Below are 22,728 nucleotides of genomic sequence, written 5' to 3' on the forward strand. Positions count from 1 at the left end.
TCTTTATTTTTTACTTTGCGTAAAATGATTACGCTTCTTGTTAAGTATTCCCGAAAGGCAAGCGTTCACCTTCACCGACACGCCTGTCGCTTTAATTTATGTTATGATTGGCAATGATTTTTCCGGGAGGGGGGTGGAGGGGCTTTGATGCCGTACAGATGGCGAGGGACCGTCCCCCGAGGAAACAAACGCTGCGAGCGATGGATGGATAACCTCGCGCGGCTCCCCCTTGTGGCAATTTCGGAGTATCATTTACATTTTTCCACAATCCGGTCTGGAGCGATTTACAGTTATAAAGCGTGTGGGATTCCACGTCCTGCTCAAGGACATTCCCGCTGGATGTCAGACCGAGCCGATCAGCGCTTTTAAGCTAGGTGCTAAATTCAGGGTCACAAAATGGAGCCAGCTGCAAAGCCGTAAAATCCATACGTTTGTTTTATTTGATGCCCGGCCCCGGGGGGCCAAACGTTGACGTGTCTCTAAACTGGCGAAGAGCAGCTAAAGGCGCGTTTTTTTTAATTAATTTTTTTTTTTTAATTAATTAATTTTAATTAATTAATTTTAATTAATTAATTAATTCAAAACATATTTGTTCTAAGATTTAAAATACGTCACTATTCATCGAAATGCCAAATATCTGTGCCGATAATTGGTTTGAATGATAAATGGTCTATTTATCCCTAGTTCAATTCATTAAAAAAAAAAAAAGTTCTAGGAACAAAGGAGGGTTTCTAGGATAAGTAGACTTTGAAATTTCAAGTGTAAACGCCGATTGTTATTACGTTTGGTCAGCTACAGGCTTCACTTTAATTGGACTTCTGGATTCCGCAAATATAACCGCGGCTCTCCGTGAGACGACGGCCAAAGGGACGGGAAGGGATAACAGTACAGTTTCTGTATAAGGATTTTTAAAGATTTAAGTAAATATGTATACTGTACTACAGTAATATTTGTCTTTAATATGTAAGAGGGGGAGTCCAGTCCCCATTAACCGCAAAAAACTTTTATGTACAGAATTTTTACAGTGTTGATGGGGTCCGGCCGTGATCTTCAACTCTTTACAGGCAACAGGAAGCGGTCGGGATGAAGATCAGCGCCTCCGAAGCTAAGAACATGGTCCTCATTTGAGTTTAAGTATCTTAGGGTCTTGTTCATGAGTGAGGGCAGGATGTAACGGGAGATCGGAAGGCGGATCGGCGCAGTTTCAGCTGCGGTGCGGACTCTGGACCGGTTGATCTACGTTACAACCTTCACCTGTGATCTCAACCTCTGTGCCGAGGAACGAGATAACCGGATATATGGATCCGGGAGGCGCTCACAGTTGAGCCGTATTGAAAGATGCCAGTAGAAGTGGTACGGGCATCTCACTGGGGAGGTGTCCCTGACGTGTCCTACCGGGAGGAGGCTCACTCAGGACACACCGGAGAGACTACGACTCTCAGATAGCCTAGGAAGGCCTGGGGATCCCCTCGGAGGAGCTGGACGAAGTGGCTGGGGAGAGGGAAGTCTGCACTTCGCCGCCACCCCTGCAACTTGACGGTAGAAAACGGATGGATGAACGGTTGATGGCCAAATTGGTCAAAATGCCAAATCTCCTCAAAAAACTTCAGGCTCCTGTCGTGTTTTGTTAGCAGAGCGAATTCTTGATCAATTTGCACGTTCTCTACTCACATACGAGTCCACTGAAGCTTCCCGGCACCCCGGTGGAGCGGAGGTGCGCCAGAGGGACCCGGTCACGAAAGGTGGTGATTTATAGGAAAATTGCGCCGGGTTCGGCAAAGGCACCGCTCTCACCCGCGGTTAAGTGGCTTGTTTACGGGGCGCAACAATTGAAACGACGAGGCAAACGCAGAAGCGGCTCGTTCCATTTGCATGTAAATCTGCTGCTGTTTTGGCTAGCGGGATGATTTAGTGCTATTCTTCGGGACTGCTTACGCATCCCTTTGGAGGCGTAAATTAAAGGCCCTTTCGCATTTTTTTTTTTGTATTGATGAACGCTCACTCGGTGTGTGCGAGGGTGCGAACTTAAACGCACACATTCCATATCTAACTTTTGCGCTTTCCTCACTCTTGGCGATCATAAAATATTTATGAAGCTTTGACTGCAGTTCTTTTTTTATGTTGTGTTTAATTGACTGAGGCGGATGATGACATGTTTGCTGACGGGGAGACGGGCAAGTTTTGGGGGAAATGCTAAGTGATGCAGTGCTGATAATAACAAACGGTTTTGCCCTGGATTTTAGCTAGCTTTTTATAGCAATAGGTTTCTTGCTTTGAAATGATAATACTTTATTCAGTACCATTGATGGCTAAATATCGTCATTTCAACACCATATTGTTGGACACAGTATTAACCCCTGGGGGAAATTTTGACCCAATTTGGGTTTATTGACGTTTCTACTGTGTGATATTAAAGGTAAAGTATACAAAATAGCCATAAGGAGGCTAAAATATTGCATAGATTGTCAAAACATGACAACTTTCAAGATGCCATGCTGCCGTCCCTTCTAAATGCTTGCAAACGGGAGGTTGAGAGGTACACCCTATAGGTGTCAAATTTAGCCCATGTTGGGCTCATTTACTACCATTCAAAAGTGCAAATAATGTCAATTTTGGATATATTGAAAATCAGATGTTTTATCATGCAATTCCCCGAACATTTGAATTCATCCTTTCAGTGGCAACTCGTGAATAGGGTGCAGAATAAATTTTTGTGTTGACACCTTAAAACCACCGGGTGGTGCTAGAGGCTAACTTATGACATTTGCAAGCTTTTCAATGACATCGATGATTGGCTTAGCCTGAATTCCCAAAATGCAAAAGTCCACAAAGTCATAATATTCTAATTATGACATAATAAACATTCTTTCAAGTTAATGTTTTTTTTTGTTTTGTTTGTTGAAGACAAACAGTTTGAGTATATTATGTATATTATGTATATTATATATTATGTATATTATATATATATATATATATATATATATATATATATATATATATATATATATATATATATATATATATATATATATATATATATATATATATATATATATATATATATATATTTTATATTATATTATGTATATATATATCTTTTTTTTGTTGTTTTTTTAATAACAGATCTCTTTAATAATCCAAAAGAGGACACTTTATGTTGGTTATTGTTTTGCGGACCAATACAAACGAACTTTGAAAAGTTCTAAAAAACTACCGTTGGCACAAAACGACACACTTTGAAAAACAGTGTGAGAGGGGCTAAAGTAGGATGAGGGTTGTGTAAAAACATCCACCGCTTGTCTCCTCTCTGAATGGGCCCACAATTCGCGGCAAAGTCCCATTTGTGAGGGTTCGGTCTGAGAAACGACAGTTAGCTGCAAAGTGCATAAAAAGCCTTAATGATTCAAGAAGATGACAATGAAGGCACGCTGAGAGCTCCTCGCAATCAAAGCGTCATTCAGCATTGAGCGTTCGCAGCGACTGGAGAGCGGCAACGCACGCGGGGAAGCTTGTTGTTGTTCTACTCCACCAGTGCCGACAGCTCTTGGCTTTTTCTAAATTTAAACAGGCGAGCGGCAAAAAATAAACAGTGCTCTTGCAAGAGTTTTGACCTATTCACCGACTGCGCGTGCTACACAAACACACAAAACGCAACAAACTTCAGCCTCTGGGTTTACTTTTTTTTTTTTAATCAAAGGCTCGAAAATGTGCTTAGAAAACAGAAAACTGTTGATTTTAGAGGGGGAAAAAAAAAAAGCTGCTTGGTTTGTTTAGGGCTTCAAATCAGAAGAGGTCTTGGTATTACCGGAAATGACTGTACTCAACCAGTGTGCTTCTCAAGACTTTTTCACTATATATATATATATATATATATATATATATATATATATATATATATATATATATATATATATATATATATAGTTCAAATGAAGGGCTGCTGAATGGTCTGTCATGTTGTATGATTTCATACATTTTTTAAATACACTTAATACAGCATATTTCAATTCTACCCTAAATTCCCTTTAATGCATGCAGGTTGCTCAGACATTGACAAAGTTAAAGCATTTTGAATGTTACCATGTTGAAATCCCTACTTTTCAAAAGACTAAAACGTGTTTACACTCAAATTTTCGCACATTCATCTTTTAATGGTGCTCACCATTTACTGATTTTTATTCTCCATTCATAAACTTGGATATCTATCTATCTATGTATCTATCTATCTATCTATCTATGTATCTATCTATCTATCTATCTATCTATCTATCTATCTATCTATCTAAAAAGCTAGCTTGCTAGCTATCAAAATAGCAAGCTTTCTATCTATCTATCTATCTATCTATCTATCTATCTATCTATCTATCTATCTATCTATCTATCTATCTATCTATCTATCTATCTAGCTCTCACAGGCTGTTAGCTCTATCTATCTATCTATCTATCTATCTATCTATCTATCTATCTATCTATCTAAAAAGCTAGCTTGCTAGCTATCAAAATAGCAAGCTTTCTATCTATCTATCTATCTATCTATCTATCTATCTATCTATCTATCTATCTATCTATCTATTTATCTATCTATCTATCTCTCACAGGCTGTTAGCTCTATCTATCTATCTATCTATCTATCTATCTATCTATCTATCTATCTATCTATCTATCTATCTATCTATCTATCTATCTATCTCTCACAGGCTGTTAGCTCTATCTATCTATCTATCTATCTATCTATCTATCTATCTATCTATCTATCTATCTATCTATCTATCTATCTCTCACAGGCTGTTAGCTCTATCTATCTATCTATCTATCTATCTATCTATCTATCTATCTATCTATCTATCTATATAGATAGATATACATATATATGTAAATAACCATAACGGCCATGGTTTCCTCTTGGAACTTGATGCATGAAAGGCATCTTCCGTTTTGTATCGGACACTTTTATTTTTCCTTCGTACTTCCGGTTTTGTGTATACAAAAGGTAGCTTGATTTTTTGTTGGCACGGAGCTTTGAGTTTCGAACGGTAGTTTTGTTTGAACGGTAGCCAGCAAGTCCTTCCGAAGAGGCAAAAGGTGTGTTTTTCATTACCTGTTTAAATTTCACTTCATGTGCGTTTGATTACAATCGCAACAATGTTTTGAGTTTATGTTTGTACATGTTTGAACATTGATTTCAGCTCTTACGGTGATGAAGGTGACGGTGATCCAGGTGCATGCAATTACGGTGAAAGTGACAATGATGGCAATGAATGTCGCTCATCAATAAAAGATCAAAATCGCCAGTAAAGCGGTCTGCTACAATATATATATATATATATATATATATATATATATATATATATATATATATAGTGAGTGAGAGAGAGAGAAAAAATATATATATTATAAATATATCACCCTAATCTGGGTCCAATATTAACCATAATCATAATGGTCTAGATCTAAAGAAATGAAGCGCTACTAAATCACAAAGAGAAACATCAAATTCAATCCTATGTCCAGTGTAAAAACATTTTTATTCTTTGCCCATAATCGTAAGCAATAGATATCGTTCATTGTAATCTTTGGCGATTTCAAGTTGGCAGGACAAAACATGCGAGAAGTAGCAGCTAGAAGCTTAATAAAACATTGCCAAGCGCATCATCCCCCGAGTGAAGCAAATTCAATAAATACATGAAGTACGAACGGCATCCCTTGATGACGACGACCTCGACAAATTGGCGTTTTCAGCAGAAAGCGCCTCGGGCCGGGCCCGCCCGTTCTCTTTGCGCTGACCTCACCGGTGCCTCGCTGCGATTACATCCCCAACTCATTTAAGTGGCACAAAAGCCTTTAATTAATAAGCGGCAGTCCAATTGCGGGATCCCCTTCACGGTTAGCCGAGCGTGCCTTCCCCGGCTCCGCCGAGGCCGATCCTCTTAATTGAGAAGCGTCGCGACGAGCATCCGTAAACACAATAAATACCGCGGCGTACGCCAAGCCGCGCCCACGTAGCTCATTTGAGTTTCTTTTAGCTAGCTGCACTCTTTTCCCATATACACTTTTTTTTTTTTTAAACAGCTTTCGAGTTACCTTTGTTGTTGTTTTGGCGTTTTTCACAAGTCCCGAGAGCGACATCCGTCATCACCTCGGCCTCCCCCGGTGAGCCTGATGCTGGAGACACAAACGTTTCCTTGTTGACGTGCAACCGCCACAAAAAGCAAGAAGACAAGAGTGCGGGAAACAAAAAGCAGCGGCGCAGCTTGTAAAGCTGCCAAAAAGGTGAATGCATATTTTTTTTATTTATTTCTGTATTTTTAACGTCATGCTTCATTCTCCTTTTTGTTTACATCTAAGATGCACGTGTGTGATTTAAACTTTTGATATGATGACTGGGATGTGAAAAACAAAGTATTTTTCAGACTATAAGCCGCAAATTTTTTCTCATGATTTGAGCCCCGTATTCTGGGTATAGTGTGGCTTATCTGCAGTTTTTTTAAATAACCACCAGGGGGCAATCAGCAAATAAATGTATCTGTTCCAAGGTGTGTGCTCAAAAAGTTTTAAAAATACATTATTAAAAAGATAAAAATGGTGTCTGAATGGAATAAAATCCTGTATAAAAGTTTGTGACGTGTACATTTGATATTTACAGTGTATAGGTTTGTATATATGAATTAAGCGCGAAAATAATCGACGAATGGAATAAAGGGTATCAGAAGACGTTATGGGGGTATCGATTTTGAATTTGAAATGGGGAAAAAAAAAGAATTTTTTAAAAAAGTATGATTTTTCTGGGTAAATATCTGATGCTATGACCTGTAGTTTATAGTCCAGTTCAGCTTATACGTAACAAAAATTGTTTCCTGGCTGAATTTTTGCTGGGCTTACAGTTTGGGATATACAGTAACTAAAACACGCCTAATTGCTAAATATCGGCTTTTGTTTTTTGTTTTCTGAAAGCATTCTGAAATCCTTACCCATTATTTAACTCATAGAGTGAATGAGTTAAAGGTCAATTCAAGTTTTTTTGTAATTATATTTCTGAAATGTTCGTTTATGATTTTGTTCTTTTGTTTTCTGAAACATGTGTTCCCGCTTTTCATGTTTGTCTTTCGAAACGCGATTTTGTTTCATGCAATGTAAAAAGTGTTTCGCAATTTGATATTATGTTTTGCACAACCCAGCCACCGTACTTCAGTGACCAGGTATTTTGTTTTCCGCCAAACATGGAGATTATTATAAAAAAAAACAAAAAAAGTGACAAGGGTCTTCAAATGCTAATCTTGTTTTGGTAGCTCTTTCTCAAAAAACCTTAATTTTCAAATTTTTCAAAAATGAGTTTTATTATCAATTTGTTCACTCAATAAATTGACTGCAGAAAATGCTAAACATATATGAATTATGATTGGGTTACTGAAAAAAGCAAATATCTGAAAATGTGTTACTTTCATTCAACATAAAAAAAAATATATAGGTCTGCTCAAGAGGAGGACTATAAAAAGCAAATATTTACTATTGAGAGGCTGAAATTAAAAAACTGTTGATCATGTGACAATATCAGCTGTGTCATTAGGATTCCTGAGCAACCACGATGTCATTTTTGATGGACAGAAAGTAGCAAAATGGCCATTTCCAAAAAACGAGTGGATTTTGCCAGTTACTTCATATTCCATAAACGCAATATTAATTGGGATGTGATGTTCAGAGTAGTTGGGCCACATGGAACATATTGTAAGGCACATTTTAAACTCGACTTCCCCTCTAAGTACATTTTCGTGATCCCGACAGCAGAAGAGATTTGGAGCGGATCGGAAGCAACTCACCTGCCGTGGGTGAGCGGCGTGTCCGTGGGCGGGACGGCCGTGACCAGCGTGGGCGGCGTGGCCTCGGGTGTGAGTTCTTGCGTGATGCTGATGGTGGCCGGCGCGTGCGGAGCGGCGCTGATTGGATCTATGCTGGGTGTTGGTTCTGGGAAGGCTCTGGAAGCGAGTTAGCGGGATAACAGGCGGAGGGGTGGGAGGTCGCGGTCCCGCCGGCGCGGAAGCGGCTTGGGGTCCGGGGTGAAGCAGAGCTGCTTGGGTTTGCTGCCTTCGGTTCTGGAAGGTCTCGGCGCGCTCGGTGTGGGTTTTAAGCGCGGCTTGGGTGAGCGCGCCGGGTCGGCGCCGGCTTGAGGCGGCGGCCGCTTGGCCGGGTCGGTTGGCGGTTTGAGCCGCTCGGGTTTGCGCTTGGGCCAGGGCCGCCCTCTGTTGCTGGACCACTTGCGCTTGGTGGAGGTGGTTTGGATCCGCCAGCGCTCGGGTGTCCACGCTGAACGGGTTGCTGTGCCCGACAGTCTGCGGGCTGACGAAGGGGTTGCTGTTGGGCGCCGTTTCTCCGCTGGAGGCAGATTGAGACGGGCCCCTGGCTCTCTCCCTTTGCGTCGGGGGGCTTCTGTGCGAGCGGTCGGCGGGCTCAAGCTGCGGCAATCTCAGAGGGCGCGAGTCCCTAAAATCGGCCGAGCGGCTCCTCGTCCGGTCTTCTTCCGGGTTTCTGCCTGGCGGTTGAATTTGATTTTGGCGCAAGGGCGGACGGTTGGTGTAGTCTGTCATTTCTGAGGTCTGTCCCCTCGGGCCCCTGCTGGGATACGCTGGAGTTCCTCTCAGGAGATCCCATGGCATCTGCTGGACCTCCTGTTGGTAAGTCTGTGTCCTGGCGTTACGCTGAGCGGCGTGCGAGTGAGTGTATCCTGTCGGGATGAGCCCAGTTCGGGGCTGTAAACTCGCGGTTGGCTCGCTTTGCATTCTGGGGCTTGATTGTCCCGCGCCTGTTAACTGGGGAGGATTATTCATGGCTTCTGGAGGAAAGGAGTTGAGGTTGACGTGGATGGTGGGCATCTGCGCGTTCCGCTGAGAACCTTGAGTCAGGCTGAGTTGGACACCCGCGGGCCGTCCGCCGCCTTGAGCAGAGCCCGTCTGGATGACGATGTTGGAGTTGGGCCGCTGCGCGTCCGCCCGCGCGAAAGTCGGGTTGTCGACGCCGTCGAGCGGATACGAGGACGCGTCGCGCGGAACCTCGGCAAGGAGTTGATCGTTTTGCCGCAGGTTGTTGAGCCGCAGCGTCGGCGGGTCGGCGGTTCTTTGACGCCGCGCGGCGGGTAACCCCGCCGGGCGGCGGCCTTGCAGGTTTGATTGGAAGACAGGGGGGTCGGGACCTTGGGCCAGATCCCTCGCGAGGTCAACGCGTGGATCTTGAGGCTTAATGGAGACAGGAGGAAAAGGAAGGTGGGGGGGTTGGGTTTCAGCGGCGCCTCACACGCTGGTTAAAAATCGATAGCGAATCATGTGCGAGCAGGCTTACTAGAGGTCGGGGATTTGTGTGGTTCTTCTGGACCACGATGGCTTGGTTTTGCCTTTGTTGCGCTGTAACAACACAGCAGTAAACAATTAAATACAAAATCACCTGCACGGCAGTAGTAGCTACGCTTGTACAGTAAATGCAGGATTTAGCGAAAAGCATGCGCCGTATTTCCTCAAATATGCCTCCGTGCAAAGACGCCGCACGCCTCAATTATCAAACTAATTGCCTTGTCTCGAATAAATGCCTCGGGGGGGAAAAAGGTGGTAACACTCGCTTTTTGAAATTACCTTCTCTGTGACATGATAGCGCGACGTGTCGCGTAGCCAAATTACACACGTTGGATTCAGTCGTTATAGAAGTATTTATGGAAGGAGTAACGTTGATGAATATTTGTACAAAAACAGAACACGATTTGCGGAAAAATGCCTGTGCTTTAATAAATGCATGACATTGTATGAATCCAGAAGGTTATAATCATTAATTAGTAGGCATGTATATTTGAAGAGCATTGTGATTTAAAGGGGAAGTCAACGAAAAAATAATCTCTACAATAATATGTATTATTAGTGCCACTGATCGATAAAAATGTATTCTTATGAATATTACTTTTGTGGAATATGAATGAAGCATTAAAATCCAGTGGCGTAGCCAACTAAGAGCGGCCATTTTGTCACTTACTGTCGACCGAGAATGACATCACAGATGCGCCGGGCTCAGTTAATGACCAATCACGGCTCAGTTTACAAATGTCACGTGACTGAACTCAGAAAACAAATGTTCCATGATTGGTTGTTACCCGAGCAACTCGGCAGCAAAATGGCCGCCCCCACCCGAGTTGATCAGATTGACTAATTGATCAATTACTTGGTCATTTTAACAATAGACCATTTGAAAATGAGCTAAATCGCCAAACTATGTTCTACTACATTTAAAATTAAGAAAGCTATGAAATAACTATGTTTTTACACAAGATATGTTAAGTTTCCGCTAAAACGCTTAAAATCAGCAGACGTGATATTTGTTTGAATGTTTTATACAGAATATTGAATAAATGATATCTTCCTGAAATAATATTCCTTGTAAATAAATAAACCACACTTTTATTTTTGTCCCATTTCACCCCCCCCAAAAAAAAAAACTAATGAAGATCTTACCCCGTCGTCTCCTTAGCACGAGACACACCAGCAACAAGATGAGCAGCACCAGGATGACCAGCAGAAGAAAGCTGCCGATCACGATGCCCACCACTTCCCCCACATCCAGACAAATATCTGAATCACAAAGAAAAACGCAAGTCAAATCACAGATAGGCCTAGAGCACATGTGTGGAACTCCAGTCCTGGAGGGCCGGTATCCTACATGTTTTCAAACCTTTTCCCTCAAACACACCTGATTCAAATGATTGGGATCATTTCGAAGCTCCCGCAGAGCTTGCTGATGAGCTCATTATTTGAATCAGGTGTGTTGGGGAAAGAAAACCGGAAAACATGCAGGATGCCGGCCCTCCAGGACTGGAGTTCCACACCTATGGCCTAGAGGCTAGCAAGTTTGATTAGAAAATTTCAAATCATTTCTCGCAACTTTTTTGCGATCGTCATTCGCATTTATAATCAGAAATTTCAAAGTGATATAGAATATTTGTTGTTGTTAATGGAGGACTTTATTCTCGTGAATTAAAAGGGAAGCCGAGGACAAAATAAATAAAATAATAATTGATATGTTCTTTTTAGCCCTACAAATCTAAACACGGCATTCTGATTAATATGGCGTTTGCAAAATATGAACGAATGAACTAATCCGTCTGTTTTTATCCATCTCAGGGGGCGGCCATTTTGCCTCTTGCTTTTGACACGTCACGGTAGCGTAGGAGTCAGGTAATGCTGAGCTGTGATTGGTTGTTACCTAAGCAATTTCAGCTGCAGCCTGAATAACAAAAACAGCTGGATATTGTTTCATGATTGATATTCCATAAATGCCATTTCAATCAGAATGTCGGTTTTAACCTTTGTAGCATTATGCTCCAAATTATGTCAATTCCTTTGATTTTTTTATGATATTATAAAAGAATCAATTCGGAGAAAAACACTTGGGAGCTAAAATTTCCAGCAGATGATTAAAACATGTAAAATTTCAAAATGCAACAAATCTGATAGTTCTATGTGATTGCAGCTGGACATGCGAGATTCTGTGGACAAATATAATCATTGTCCAAAATTTGGACCATATAAAAACATTGTAATTATCATTTTTGAGATGCATTTTAAAAGGATTTATGACATTGATTTTCCTGCGATTTTGGCAACATTCCATTGAGCGGAGGAGGTCAAACTATGTCAGCAAACAGAAACTTTTTTGTTGACTTGTGTTTCACCTCAAGACAGTAGGTGGCAGTAGAGACCAGTTAAGTCTATGTCTTCAAGTGTCATCATCACGTCACAGACTACAAAGACAGACCATAGCATTTTTCAGTATTTTTTTGTGGGTGTTAATAAATGTAACCTACATACTGTACGTATGGATTTGAGCGGTTGGAGGAAGAAAACATTCATAAATAACAAATAAATTATTAGGCCTTCAAAAGCATTTACACAATTCAGGAAAAAATGCAATGTAGTTTGCAAAGTGAGTGAAGTTCCATAGAGGAAATAAATATTTTGACATTGTTTCACCTTTGTTTCTTTTTTCAGAGTGTAAAAAAAGTCAAAAAAAAAAAATTAGCACAAATTTCTTGCTTTACTTTCATTATGACCACACTCCTAAAGTGGTAAACGCATTAGAATGAAGTAATACATTTAAGTAATACTTTACTATTATTTTCTCATATTTTCACTGTATTTTCATTGTCTCAATGTCACCCTTGCGAATATTATTATTATTATTGACGGGTCATTTAAATTTGATTAGAAATTGGAGTGATTTTTGAGTTATGCTGGTTACATTAAAAAAAAGAAAAACGGTTTTGCCCTTTGAGCTTGGCAGAGGTAACAAAGATAATGAGGCCACGGAGAACAGATAAGGAGAGTGAGGAAGAAAAATAAATGAAAGCAAAAGATGGAAGTGTGTGTGTGTGGAAGTCACCGAATGACTTTGACCAAATTCCCGCCAGATCAATCTCCCAGGATGCACCGTGTCCCTCCGCTGTCATGAAGACAGATACGCGGAAGGCGGGGGGGGTGGGGGTGTGGGGGGCGCTGCTCCAAAACCCGGCGCCATCATTATTACCCGCCCAGAGGTCAACCTTGGTCATAACTCACTTTCCACGGACACGTCCGTCTCCCGCGCCGACTCGCCGCCCGTGACGGCGTTGCGGGCGGTGCAGGAATAGCGGCCGCTGTCGTCCGGGGACGACGTCCGGACGTTGAGCACGCCGCTGTCGGGCTGCGCCGGCGTCACCGGGGCGCCGTCGCGCTGCCACGCGAAGAGGGCGGGGGGCAGCGAGTCCGACAGGCAGGTGAGACGCAAGGTCTGGCCCGCCCGAACGTCGGCGCTGCCCACGCAGTCTTTGGGGGCGTCCTTGGTCAGGACCGGAGTGTCGGGTCCATCTGAGGACAGGGGGGGAAAAAAATGACCTCGTTCGGCGCCATTGATGACCGTAGACGTTTTTTTGTTTTGTCAAACATTTCCATTTTAACAGGGCTGGCAATGAAGGAGTTCAAAGTGTTTGTGAATGAATTTGAAAAATAGTTCACTTAATTATAAATGAACAATTTTTCAAACAGTTTTGATTTTCTTTTTTTTTTTTTTTTACTTTTAAATTAAAGGCACACTGCTTTCCTGTCCAAGAATTTTTTTTTTTTTTTAAATCTAAATATTGGTGGATGAGTCGAATTTTCCATAAGAAAAAATCAACAAGATTTGGTAAAAAGTGATCAGTAGGAACGGAAACCGTGTCAAACTGCTAGCATCAAAGGGGAAGTCATTTAAGTCACTCGTGCCAGCCTATATGGAGCACTTGAGTGCTGCTGGCTATCGGCTAATTTATGCCATACTCAGCTATAATGAAGCCTGAGCCACCGGTAAAACAACAACAACACGTTTTTAATCGACACCATTTGAGGAAGATCGATTCGTCAAGTTTCTTTTTTATACCTGCCATATTTTTACTAAATGACTTCAATGAATTGATGGTGCATAAGGAATCGCTAATTGCAAATGTCGAAAATTGTGCTAAGCCGAAATACGGTTTCAAAGGGTGAATGCTTTCTTACGACAACGCGCAGTTGAGCGAACGCGTGTCGGGTGCGTCTGCCGCAATGATGGACACAGCAGGTTGTTATCAGCATCACAAGATACACTTACTATCGATTTGTTTTCACCTCCAAAGACCGAGAGACTTTCTGGGTTGTTGGCGCCGATTTATTACCTCCGCCAAGGAGCTTAAGGTTTCCTTTAATTAGCTAGCAAAAAAATTAAATGATTATGGATCTATGCATCGTTATGGATATGTAAGTAGATAGGAGTGCAGTTTGGGTATTATTTTGCATTTTCAACTATTTCTATTATTTCTTACTGACTAATGTATGAATAATTAAAAAAAACCTAAGGATAACTCCAGAGGGGAAAAAAAGGCTTCATGTTCTATGAATACATTTGTCATACACAAAGAACATAAAAAACTCTAGTTGAAAAAATTATGAGTTGGGACATAATGGAATAAGAGGAATAAGAAAATAGGATATGACATTAGAGTGTTATGTTATTATTAGGTTATTAGGATAATATTGTAATTTCAAGTCAATGTTTGGACTTTATTCTGCGACATTTATATAAATATATGATAAATGTCACATTACGACTTGAATTATTGCGTCGTTAGGATGTTATTCTTGTAAATTTTTAGTAATATTAAAGATTCACGCACTAGTCAGAAATGAAGGATTTATATTTATTTAGGATATATATTTAACTAACTATATTTAACCTAACTACAACATTTTAGTAATAATTTAACTACCTATTTGGTAAATAAAAGATGCAAATTGATAAAAGTAGGCATAATACACAAATAGATGCCATTTTAAATATCATATATATATATATATATATATATATATATATATATATATATAAAATCAGAATTGTACAAGTGTCATCTTTGAGAAGGAAAGTCAATGTTACACTAACATTTAAAAATGTAGCAAAAAATAAACCAATGTGCAAATGAGGCTAAAATATATATACAAAATGTTTGTAGAAAAATAAGTCGCAATATGAAGGAAGTTGAAGTGCCTTAGAAAAAAATTACACGACTAAAGTGACAATGCGATTGTTTGTAATGAATTAGGATGAATTTTTCGCTCACAAAACCAAACAGAAAAAAAAGTCCATCCCTCTTTGATCACTCCACAACCTTACGCAAACTCCTTTCTTTAAATCACTTTAAAAAAAAAAAAAGAAACAAGCCAACTCACAGAAAACGGTGAGTGTCCTGGCGGCGGTGAGGGCGCTGACCGGGTTGCTGACCGTGCACGTATAATCTCCGGCGTCGCCACGCTGGCCCGGGTTGATGATCAGCGACCCGTCAATGATGCTAATCCTGCCGTCTTCGCTGAGCGCCGCGCCGTCTTTACCCCACTGAAAGGTGAGCTCGGTGCCACCTGAGGTGCACACTAGCGTGATGTTTCCCCCTTCCGTTGCCACCGACGGCACGGAAACCGTCACCCCAGACACGCCGTCTATTCCAGTCGAGAAACACAGTCAATCAATATTATTTACAATAGAAACATTTACACTTGTGTGTGTGTGTGTGTGTGTGTGTATGTGTGTGTGTGTGTATATATATATATATATATTTTTTTTTTTCCGCACTATAAAGCGCACTGGGTTATAAGGCGCACCCTCAATTAGTGACATTTTCAAACTTTTTCCATATATAAGGCGCACTGGATTATAAGGCGCACCCTAAATTAATGACATTTTCAAACTTTTTCAAACACAATATAGTAATACTCAAAGTAATAACAATGATAACTCAAATAATAACTCTAAACTCGCAATAGCATAATAAGTCAATGTCAATATGAGCAACCTCGTTCAACTGTGAACACACAAAAGAAACGGGTAAAGCTTACTTTATCAGTTTATTCCCCATCTACGAATCCCAATCTCAATATTGATCCACATATAAGGCGCACCTGATTATAAGGCGCACAGTCAGCTTTTTAAAAAAAATTAAGGCTTTTAGGTGCGCCTTATAGTGTGGAAAATACGGTGTGTATACATATATGTTCAATCCTTGGTGTTTTTTTCAACATTTTTCAAGTGTTTAGCTAAAGAAGGATACAAAATGGCTCCTACTAAATTAATGGATTACTCAATTACTTTAGTACCTTAAGTACCCAAGTAATCATTTCCTACTTAATTACCTAATAAAATACAAGTACTGTAGCCCAAAGCAATTGGCTATTTAATTCTTAACGACTTACAGTAATTAATTATTTTAGTCTTGGATACATAAAGTAATTGATTACTTGAGTCTTTATTTCATTTACTAGCCGCCATTTTCAGGGCCTCTTTTAGCAAAACACTCGTATAAAATTGAAAGAAATATAAAGAAGTACCTGGGATTGAATGTCTGGTCTCTTAAAAAAAAAAATCTTTGAATTAAATACCTGGGATTTAATGTCTGAAGTTAAAAAAAAAAAAACTTTTGGGATTGAACGAGTCGATTGCGATATTATGTCTACTTGTTACCCAAAAGCACGGCGTCAGATGCGGCCATATTCCACCGCAAAGTGCGTTTTCGGAAATTTCCGCGACAAACAAGCGAATACCTTGCACTAATAAAGTGGCGAGAAGAACGGAGGGTGGCTTTGATGTTTGTGCCCAGGATACAGCGCGCAGGTGTGGGCACAGATGGTGAATAAAGGCCAGATGAATGAGTGGCGCCGAAGTGCTGCTTGGAGCCGGCCTGATTTTCATCACCGCGCGGGGAGCGCGGCGTTCGGGATGGACCGCAAACATGGAGTATTGCCCAAAGTGCTCGCTGGCTTTCCGCTCGACTTAACAAGGGCTTGCGGCCTAACTAAGTTTAATAGTTGCGCAAATCACGGCGCCACAAGGACGTCTTCTGTTGCGGTTGCTTAAAAAAACATGATATGCGGTTTTTCTCAAATTATATATGCCGACATCAGTCCTTGCTCCTCTAGATTCATTCTGTTTACAAGGGGTAGGGTTAAAAAATGAATCATTAACTAAATTATTAGTCAATATTTGTCCACTAAAAAAAATCAACATACATTGTCGGACCTGTTCGTAAAAAGAAATAATAAAAAGTAAATATTTGTCCGCAGAAAAATATTCAAGTGTCCTCTTTTGAGATTACGGTAAAGATCTGTTCACGATGAGAAATCGTTAACTTGATATTTATTAAAGATTTGTCCAAAAAATATAATCAAGATTACGTGTCGGACCTGTTCTCGAAAAAAAATCTATAACACATCGACCATGGAAAAATACTAAAAAAATAAAGCATTCTCTTTTGCAATTACATTGGAGAGCCGTTCACAAAAATAAATCATTTACTAAATTATTAATTCACATTTGTCTACTTTAAATAATTAACATAACATGTCAGATCTGTTCGCAAAAAGAATTAAAATAAATATGTTCACAGAAAAATATTCCTAAACGCTTTAAATTAATAATAATAAAATATTATAAAGTATATATATATATATATATATATATATATATAATTTTTTGTATATATTGTCATGTAAAGAATGAAAAAAAAAGGTAATCGGATTATTATCACAGAGACCTTTTAAGTCGTTTTATTTGCATGTTTTTATTTTACATTTCTAGTGATCTAGGCATCATTTACAAGTCGCCGGGAGCAATAATATTTATTTTTGCAATATTTCGAGCAAGTGCGTTTACTTGAGTTTAATTTGAGGTCATGCGAAGTGCCTCCTGTGTGATGTCATTCAGCAATTCGCTAACGTGCTAACGATATGCTAATGGGGCTAACGCCAGAGGTGACAGCCCAACGTGTAATGTTGCGGTTTTTTTTCCAGCTATCCCTAAACTAAACCATTTTTTTTTGGGGGGGGGGGGGGGGGGGGTAGCTAATTCCTCATTTCTTGTCCATTTTTTGTTGTACATTTATTGTATAATTCATCTCCCTGATCATGCTAATGGAGGAAACGATGCGAAACGTCTCCAAAGCGCTAGCTTCCGTTTTCCCCTTTGCAGCGGCCCGCTGACTCACAACGCGAGCGTGTGGTATTTTCCGAGCGTAGCGGGCCGGACGAACAAGGACGTGACATGGGCGCCATTAGCGCCGGCGTTGGGAAACGGAGGCGGGCTGGACAGCGCCAACGTGGGTTGATCGTAAGAGATGGCGCGTTGGAGCGGCCTTTATGGAAATCAATGCAAATAGCGCGTATAAATACACTCCAAAGTGCGCAGTGGCACATTTAAAGAGTGTGTGCTGCATTTCAATGGAGGGAAGACCGGCGCAAATAATCCACATGATTACATGAGCGCACAATGTACGCGTTATCATAAATGTGATTGTTCCTCTCGATAGTTATATAAGCGATAACCACCACCTTGCACAAAAGAAATCAAATGACTCACCTGGGGGGAAAAAAAAAGATACCATTTTGGTCTGACAATCATGTATAAGTATCAAGCAAATACCAAATATCGGGCCGATATCAAACGTGTGCACGGATATCTAGTCGATAAAAAGGTCAATAACAAGCTTGCGTATTGGGACGGTATCAATACGTATCAATACCAATACAAACTATCAGTGGTGGGCCGAAGTAAAGCGTTTGTTTTATGTTGATATCAAGTATCAATATCACGTCACTATCAAGCATCAATATCTAGCCATGTCAAGCATGAGAATCAGGCCTACAATGCTTATCGATATTGAGATTGAGATATGGTACTTCAAATACGGTATATATAAAGTATTGGTATTGTGTCATCATTGAGTTTTGATATTGCACCAATACCAAGTATCGATCTGATACCTCAGATTGTTATCAAGTACTGGTATTTTGCTGATATCAAGTTCCGGATGGGGGAGATTTTAAGTATCAATATCTAGCCAATATCAAGCACGAGTATCAAGCGTATAATAGGTATCGATATTGCGATGATACCAACTATCAGTATTAGATCGATATCAAATGTCAAAATCGACCGATATCAAGTATCGGTTTCAGCTTTGTGTCATATAATTAGCGATTACAGGTCCATTTGTTACATTTTAAAAAATGCATGTTGATGTGATACGTATTTTTTGTTATTATTGAAAATTGTAGTGGGGTTTAAAATAAATACATTTTTTCACCACAAGATGCCGTTAAACCTTACACATTGTCCCTTTAAGGAAGATGCCAGTTTGCTCAGCACTTACCAAAAACCCTGAGAGGTACCGATCTGGAGTTGGCCGTCAGACCGGTGGAGACGAGCGGAACCACTTCCACCGAGTACGTGCCGGCGTCCCCCAGCTGGGCGCTTCCGATGCGCAGCTGCGTGGCGGTGATGGTGACGCGGCCGCGAAACTGCGGCACGTCGTCGATGACGGAGGAACCGCCGGTAAACACGCCCAACGTCACGCCCTGGTACTCCCACCTCATTAGGAGCACCTCCGGCACGGTCAGCACCGTGAACTGGATCTCGGTGCCGCTCAGCACCAGCACGGGGTCAGCCTGGAATCGGATCGGGACCGGGTCCTGCGTCCGCACCACGACTGGAAGGCAAAATACGATGGAGGAAAGGTAGATTGCTGAACATAAAGTTATGTTTCGGAATACTTGGCAAGTACATGAAAAATAATCATTGGAAATTAAATGAAAACAAAACATGGTCCGTCCTGTCTGAGGACTTTGCTCAAATGCAGGATTTTCTTCGCAAAGAGATTTGATACGTCAGCGCCTTTGTTGCTCTTCATTAACTTGGTGCTTTGGATTTATGTGGTAGGCTAAACTCGAGCTGCTTCTGTGGTAGGCAAACTGCCATCGGGCGTTCTATATATAAAATAGGTCAAAAACTAACACCTGCTCCTCCACTTTCATGTTTTCCTTCTACCCTCCCACGCTTAACAAGAGCCTATCGGGATATTCCAAACGCAATGACAGCCAATCAGTGTTCACTTCGTGGTATGATTGACCTTTTTGTTTTGCAACCGCCAACAACTCAAGCACAAAAAATCTGATTCCCAAAAAGAGATCTAATCATCATAGAAAAAGCATAGATAATTAGATTAAAAGATAAATAACAATATAACCCGCGCAAGGCTCAGGTAACAGCCAATCACGGTGCAGCTCGGAAAACAGACGCCATTGGACATCATGGGCAACTGTGATGTCATTTTCATGCGACATGACTGGTTCCGCTCGACTTACTTTTACACTTGTACGCCGTTTTTGTGACCTTTTGACCCCGGAACGGACTAGTTCTGTTATTGTAACGTTCCCTCCGCGATAAAATAAGCAGAATGAAAATTAATCACCGCAGCTATTATCCTGACCTAGATGGATAATTACACCAGGCAAACAGTGTCCCCGTAGTGTCCGTATACTAGTGTGTATTTACATAAAGTGGAGTACAAAGAAGAAGCACAATTCATATTCAGGAATGAGTCCCAAGTCCAATTACTTGCTATTTTCATAACCAACTTAATGACTTTGCATTATTTATGATTTCAAAGAAGCTCTATTAGAGGAAAAGGTAAAATAGACTTTGGCAGAACGTCCTCAGACTGCGCGGTGGGCTCAATCACCATTTGGTCAAATCAATTTTCAATAGGCAGCGGGGAAAAATGACTGTTTAATTAAATGAGAATGTCGGCGATTACGACTTGAATTATTATCTGGCACGCTTGAACGGCGGGCCCGCGCGACGAGCAAATTGAAATGTAATTTCAAATTCCCGCCGCCTAATTTTCTACGCCAGTTTGGAGCAATGCAAACGCGCGGAGATTTTTTTTTTTTCTTATCGTGCAGCCTGGCAGTGTGGGCTAGCATGTGACAAGCGGAAAAGGAACACCGCTACATATTTTGTTTACATTATGCATGCTTTTATAGAAATTAAAAGCTCAATTTGAGCAGAGGAATCTTGTCGCTCGTCCCTGTTCTGTAAAATCAAATTATGAATTTTTGTGTGCGGAAAATTGAGTGGACAGTAAAGAATCTTCTTAATGGACAAATACAAATATACATTAAATATTATTTTAATTTCATGATTTGGGTGACATAAGTAAAACAAGTTATAATATAAAGTTACGGTAAGGGCTGAATGGTATGTAAGACAAAACAAACATTTTCTACACATTTATAATATTCATTTGTGTAATAAACTACACAAATTATTTTGATGTTTATATATTAAAACACAGGTGTCAAACTCAAGGCCGCTAAATGCTAATTACGACTTCAAGTTTCTGACTAAAATAGCAAATTTGGCAAAATTAAAAGAGTAAAAAATGTTTTAAAATAATAGAAAAAAATATTCTAATTGATATACTGTATTTATTTGAGGAACAATTAGAAAAACTATTAAACCTGAATAAACAGCTCATATTAATAAACACATGGTATATTTTATAAGTTAGTAAACAATCCATATCGTTTGTTGTTTGTTATTTTCTTACCTCATTATTGTTACGAATGTAACATTTTCTTGTATAAAATTGTAAAACATTACAGTCATACAGTAGTTTACGTATTTCTTCAACCACTGGTTGCCAACGACGTGTTGCGTTCACGTCACACATTTCGGTGGGTAAAAGCAGATATTACTCGAATCATATTTACATATAAAATCACGTCTTGGAACGGATCAACAAATCTCAATGTCATTTAATCGCGAGGATTTGAACTTTTAATTAGCTAATTCAAAGTGTTGTGCAATCACTGCCTTACTAATGATTTTTCACATTTACGATCTTGAGATGAGTCATTGAAAGCGTCACGAAAGGAACGTTGCTGTGCTGGTTTAGGAATGAAGACAAACGAATGAAAGGCGACTTGGCGGTTTGAAGGCTTGTTTTTTTTTTTTTTCTACCTCCTGTGAACGTGTTTGAAATGCCACGCAGCTCGTCTTGTTTTCTTCCCACGTCACCGACTCAGAGGCCATTTGGGGGCTCTTTTTGAAAAGCTGGAGGAAAAAGAAAGCGCCGTGCTTTTTGTTACCTGCCAGTGAGAGCCCGACGACGAAGGCCACAAGTCGTTTCATGTCGCCTGTCAGGAAAGCCTGTGGGAAAACTTTAATATTATAGATCAAAAATAACCGCTGGGACGACGTCGAGACTCAAGTTTTGCGACGGATCACAAAATGAATTAATGTTGGTGTCAAACTTCCGCGTATGCATCATTAATACAAAAAAAAATCTCCCTTGTGAGGATGTAATGAAATTATTATTAACTTACCAGCGCATGTTGTCTTCATGAGCATTGTTTTTTTTTTTACGTGATAAATGTCATTCTCAGTTTCGGTACGCTACGCTAACATTGTCAACTTCCGGGTTATCCGCCCCTACCACCTGTCACTGATGCACCTGTTCTCTTAAAGGGCCAGTACCTTGACAAAGCTGAAATAAGACGACGTAGGAACTTGGCGGCCATATTGGTGGGGGCAACGTTCCCCACAAAGGCAGCGTTGAAAATATAGCATACATTGCTCATTTCTAAACAAACACTGTATTCATGAGTAGACTTTTTTTTTTTCTAAATGAACGCCTGCCCTATTATTATTACAGAATATTTAAAAAGAAGACCTCTCTTTTGTTCGACTTAAAAGCTTTTAACATATTGTTTTTAACTGAATGGTACTGAATATATAGTATGGTATAAAAATCTTGCCGTAAATATCATAAGGGGATTTATTGCCTGCTATATTGAGTATCAGGTATTTATTTATGACAGTGCTTCACAATTATTTTTTGCAAAGTCCCCCCCCTCCCTCCCCAGAGAAGAAACCCTTTTACGTGACTATGAATAAGATCATTAGATCATTAACTTTCAAGAACTACTTGTTTGACAATTATTATATAGGTTACAAGTTAGTCTAAAGCTGAAAAAAAATACTGTGCATCAAAGTGCCTGAAATAAATGAAAAAAACAATGCCAATCCTTATTTTATTGCAATTACACTTCACATGCAAAAAAGCCTGCCCCCCTCATTTGAGGACATTGAAAACATTTTTTTTCCCCAAATATAATGCTTGGCCCCCTATAAATATTGAAGAGATTTTCTAAATAACATGAAATATCCAAGATTTATCTTTTTATTCTTAAAATGTTTCACCATGTGGGCATTTCTTTACTCAACGGCAACAAATAAGGCATACGCATCTGTTAGGGATAAAGCATTTATTTTTCCACAAATAATGATGCTTATTTAAACTGAATTCTGATAAATCCCATGGAGCCCTACGTA

At 40.1% G+C, this 22,728-nt stretch overlaps 1 protein-coding gene across 1 annotated transcript; it reads right to left on the reverse strand.

Annotated features, from left to right (window-relative positions):
- Positions 1–5,501: 5,501 nt before the first annotated feature.
- Positions 5,502–21,806, reverse strand: LOC148426202 (uncharacterized). Its single transcript, XM_088411860.1, has 9 exons — positions 21,720–21,806; positions 21,483–21,543; positions 18,704–19,039; positions 14,739–15,002; positions 12,582–12,869; positions 10,482–10,598; positions 9,328–9,389; positions 7,815–9,224; positions 5,502–6,162 (listed from the first exon to the last, which is right to left on the reverse strand). Exons 2-9 carry the CDS (start codon positions 21,523–21,525, stop codon positions 6,133–6,135), a joined length of 2,550 nt encoding a protein of 849 aa, XP_088267986.1. The 5' UTR covers positions 21,526–21,543; positions 21,720–21,806; the 3' UTR covers positions 5,502–6,132.
- Positions 21,807–22,728: the final 922 nt, after the last annotated feature.

Source organism: Hippichthys cyanospilos, chromosome 3 (genome assembly GCF_059441005.1).
Source record: "Hippichthys cyanospilos isolate Australia breed blue-spotted pipefish chromosome 3, RoL_Hcya_1.0, whole genome shotgun sequence".
Taxonomy (NCBI): Eukaryota; Metazoa; Chordata; class Actinopteri; order Syngnathiformes; family Syngnathidae; genus Hippichthys; species Hippichthys cyanospilos.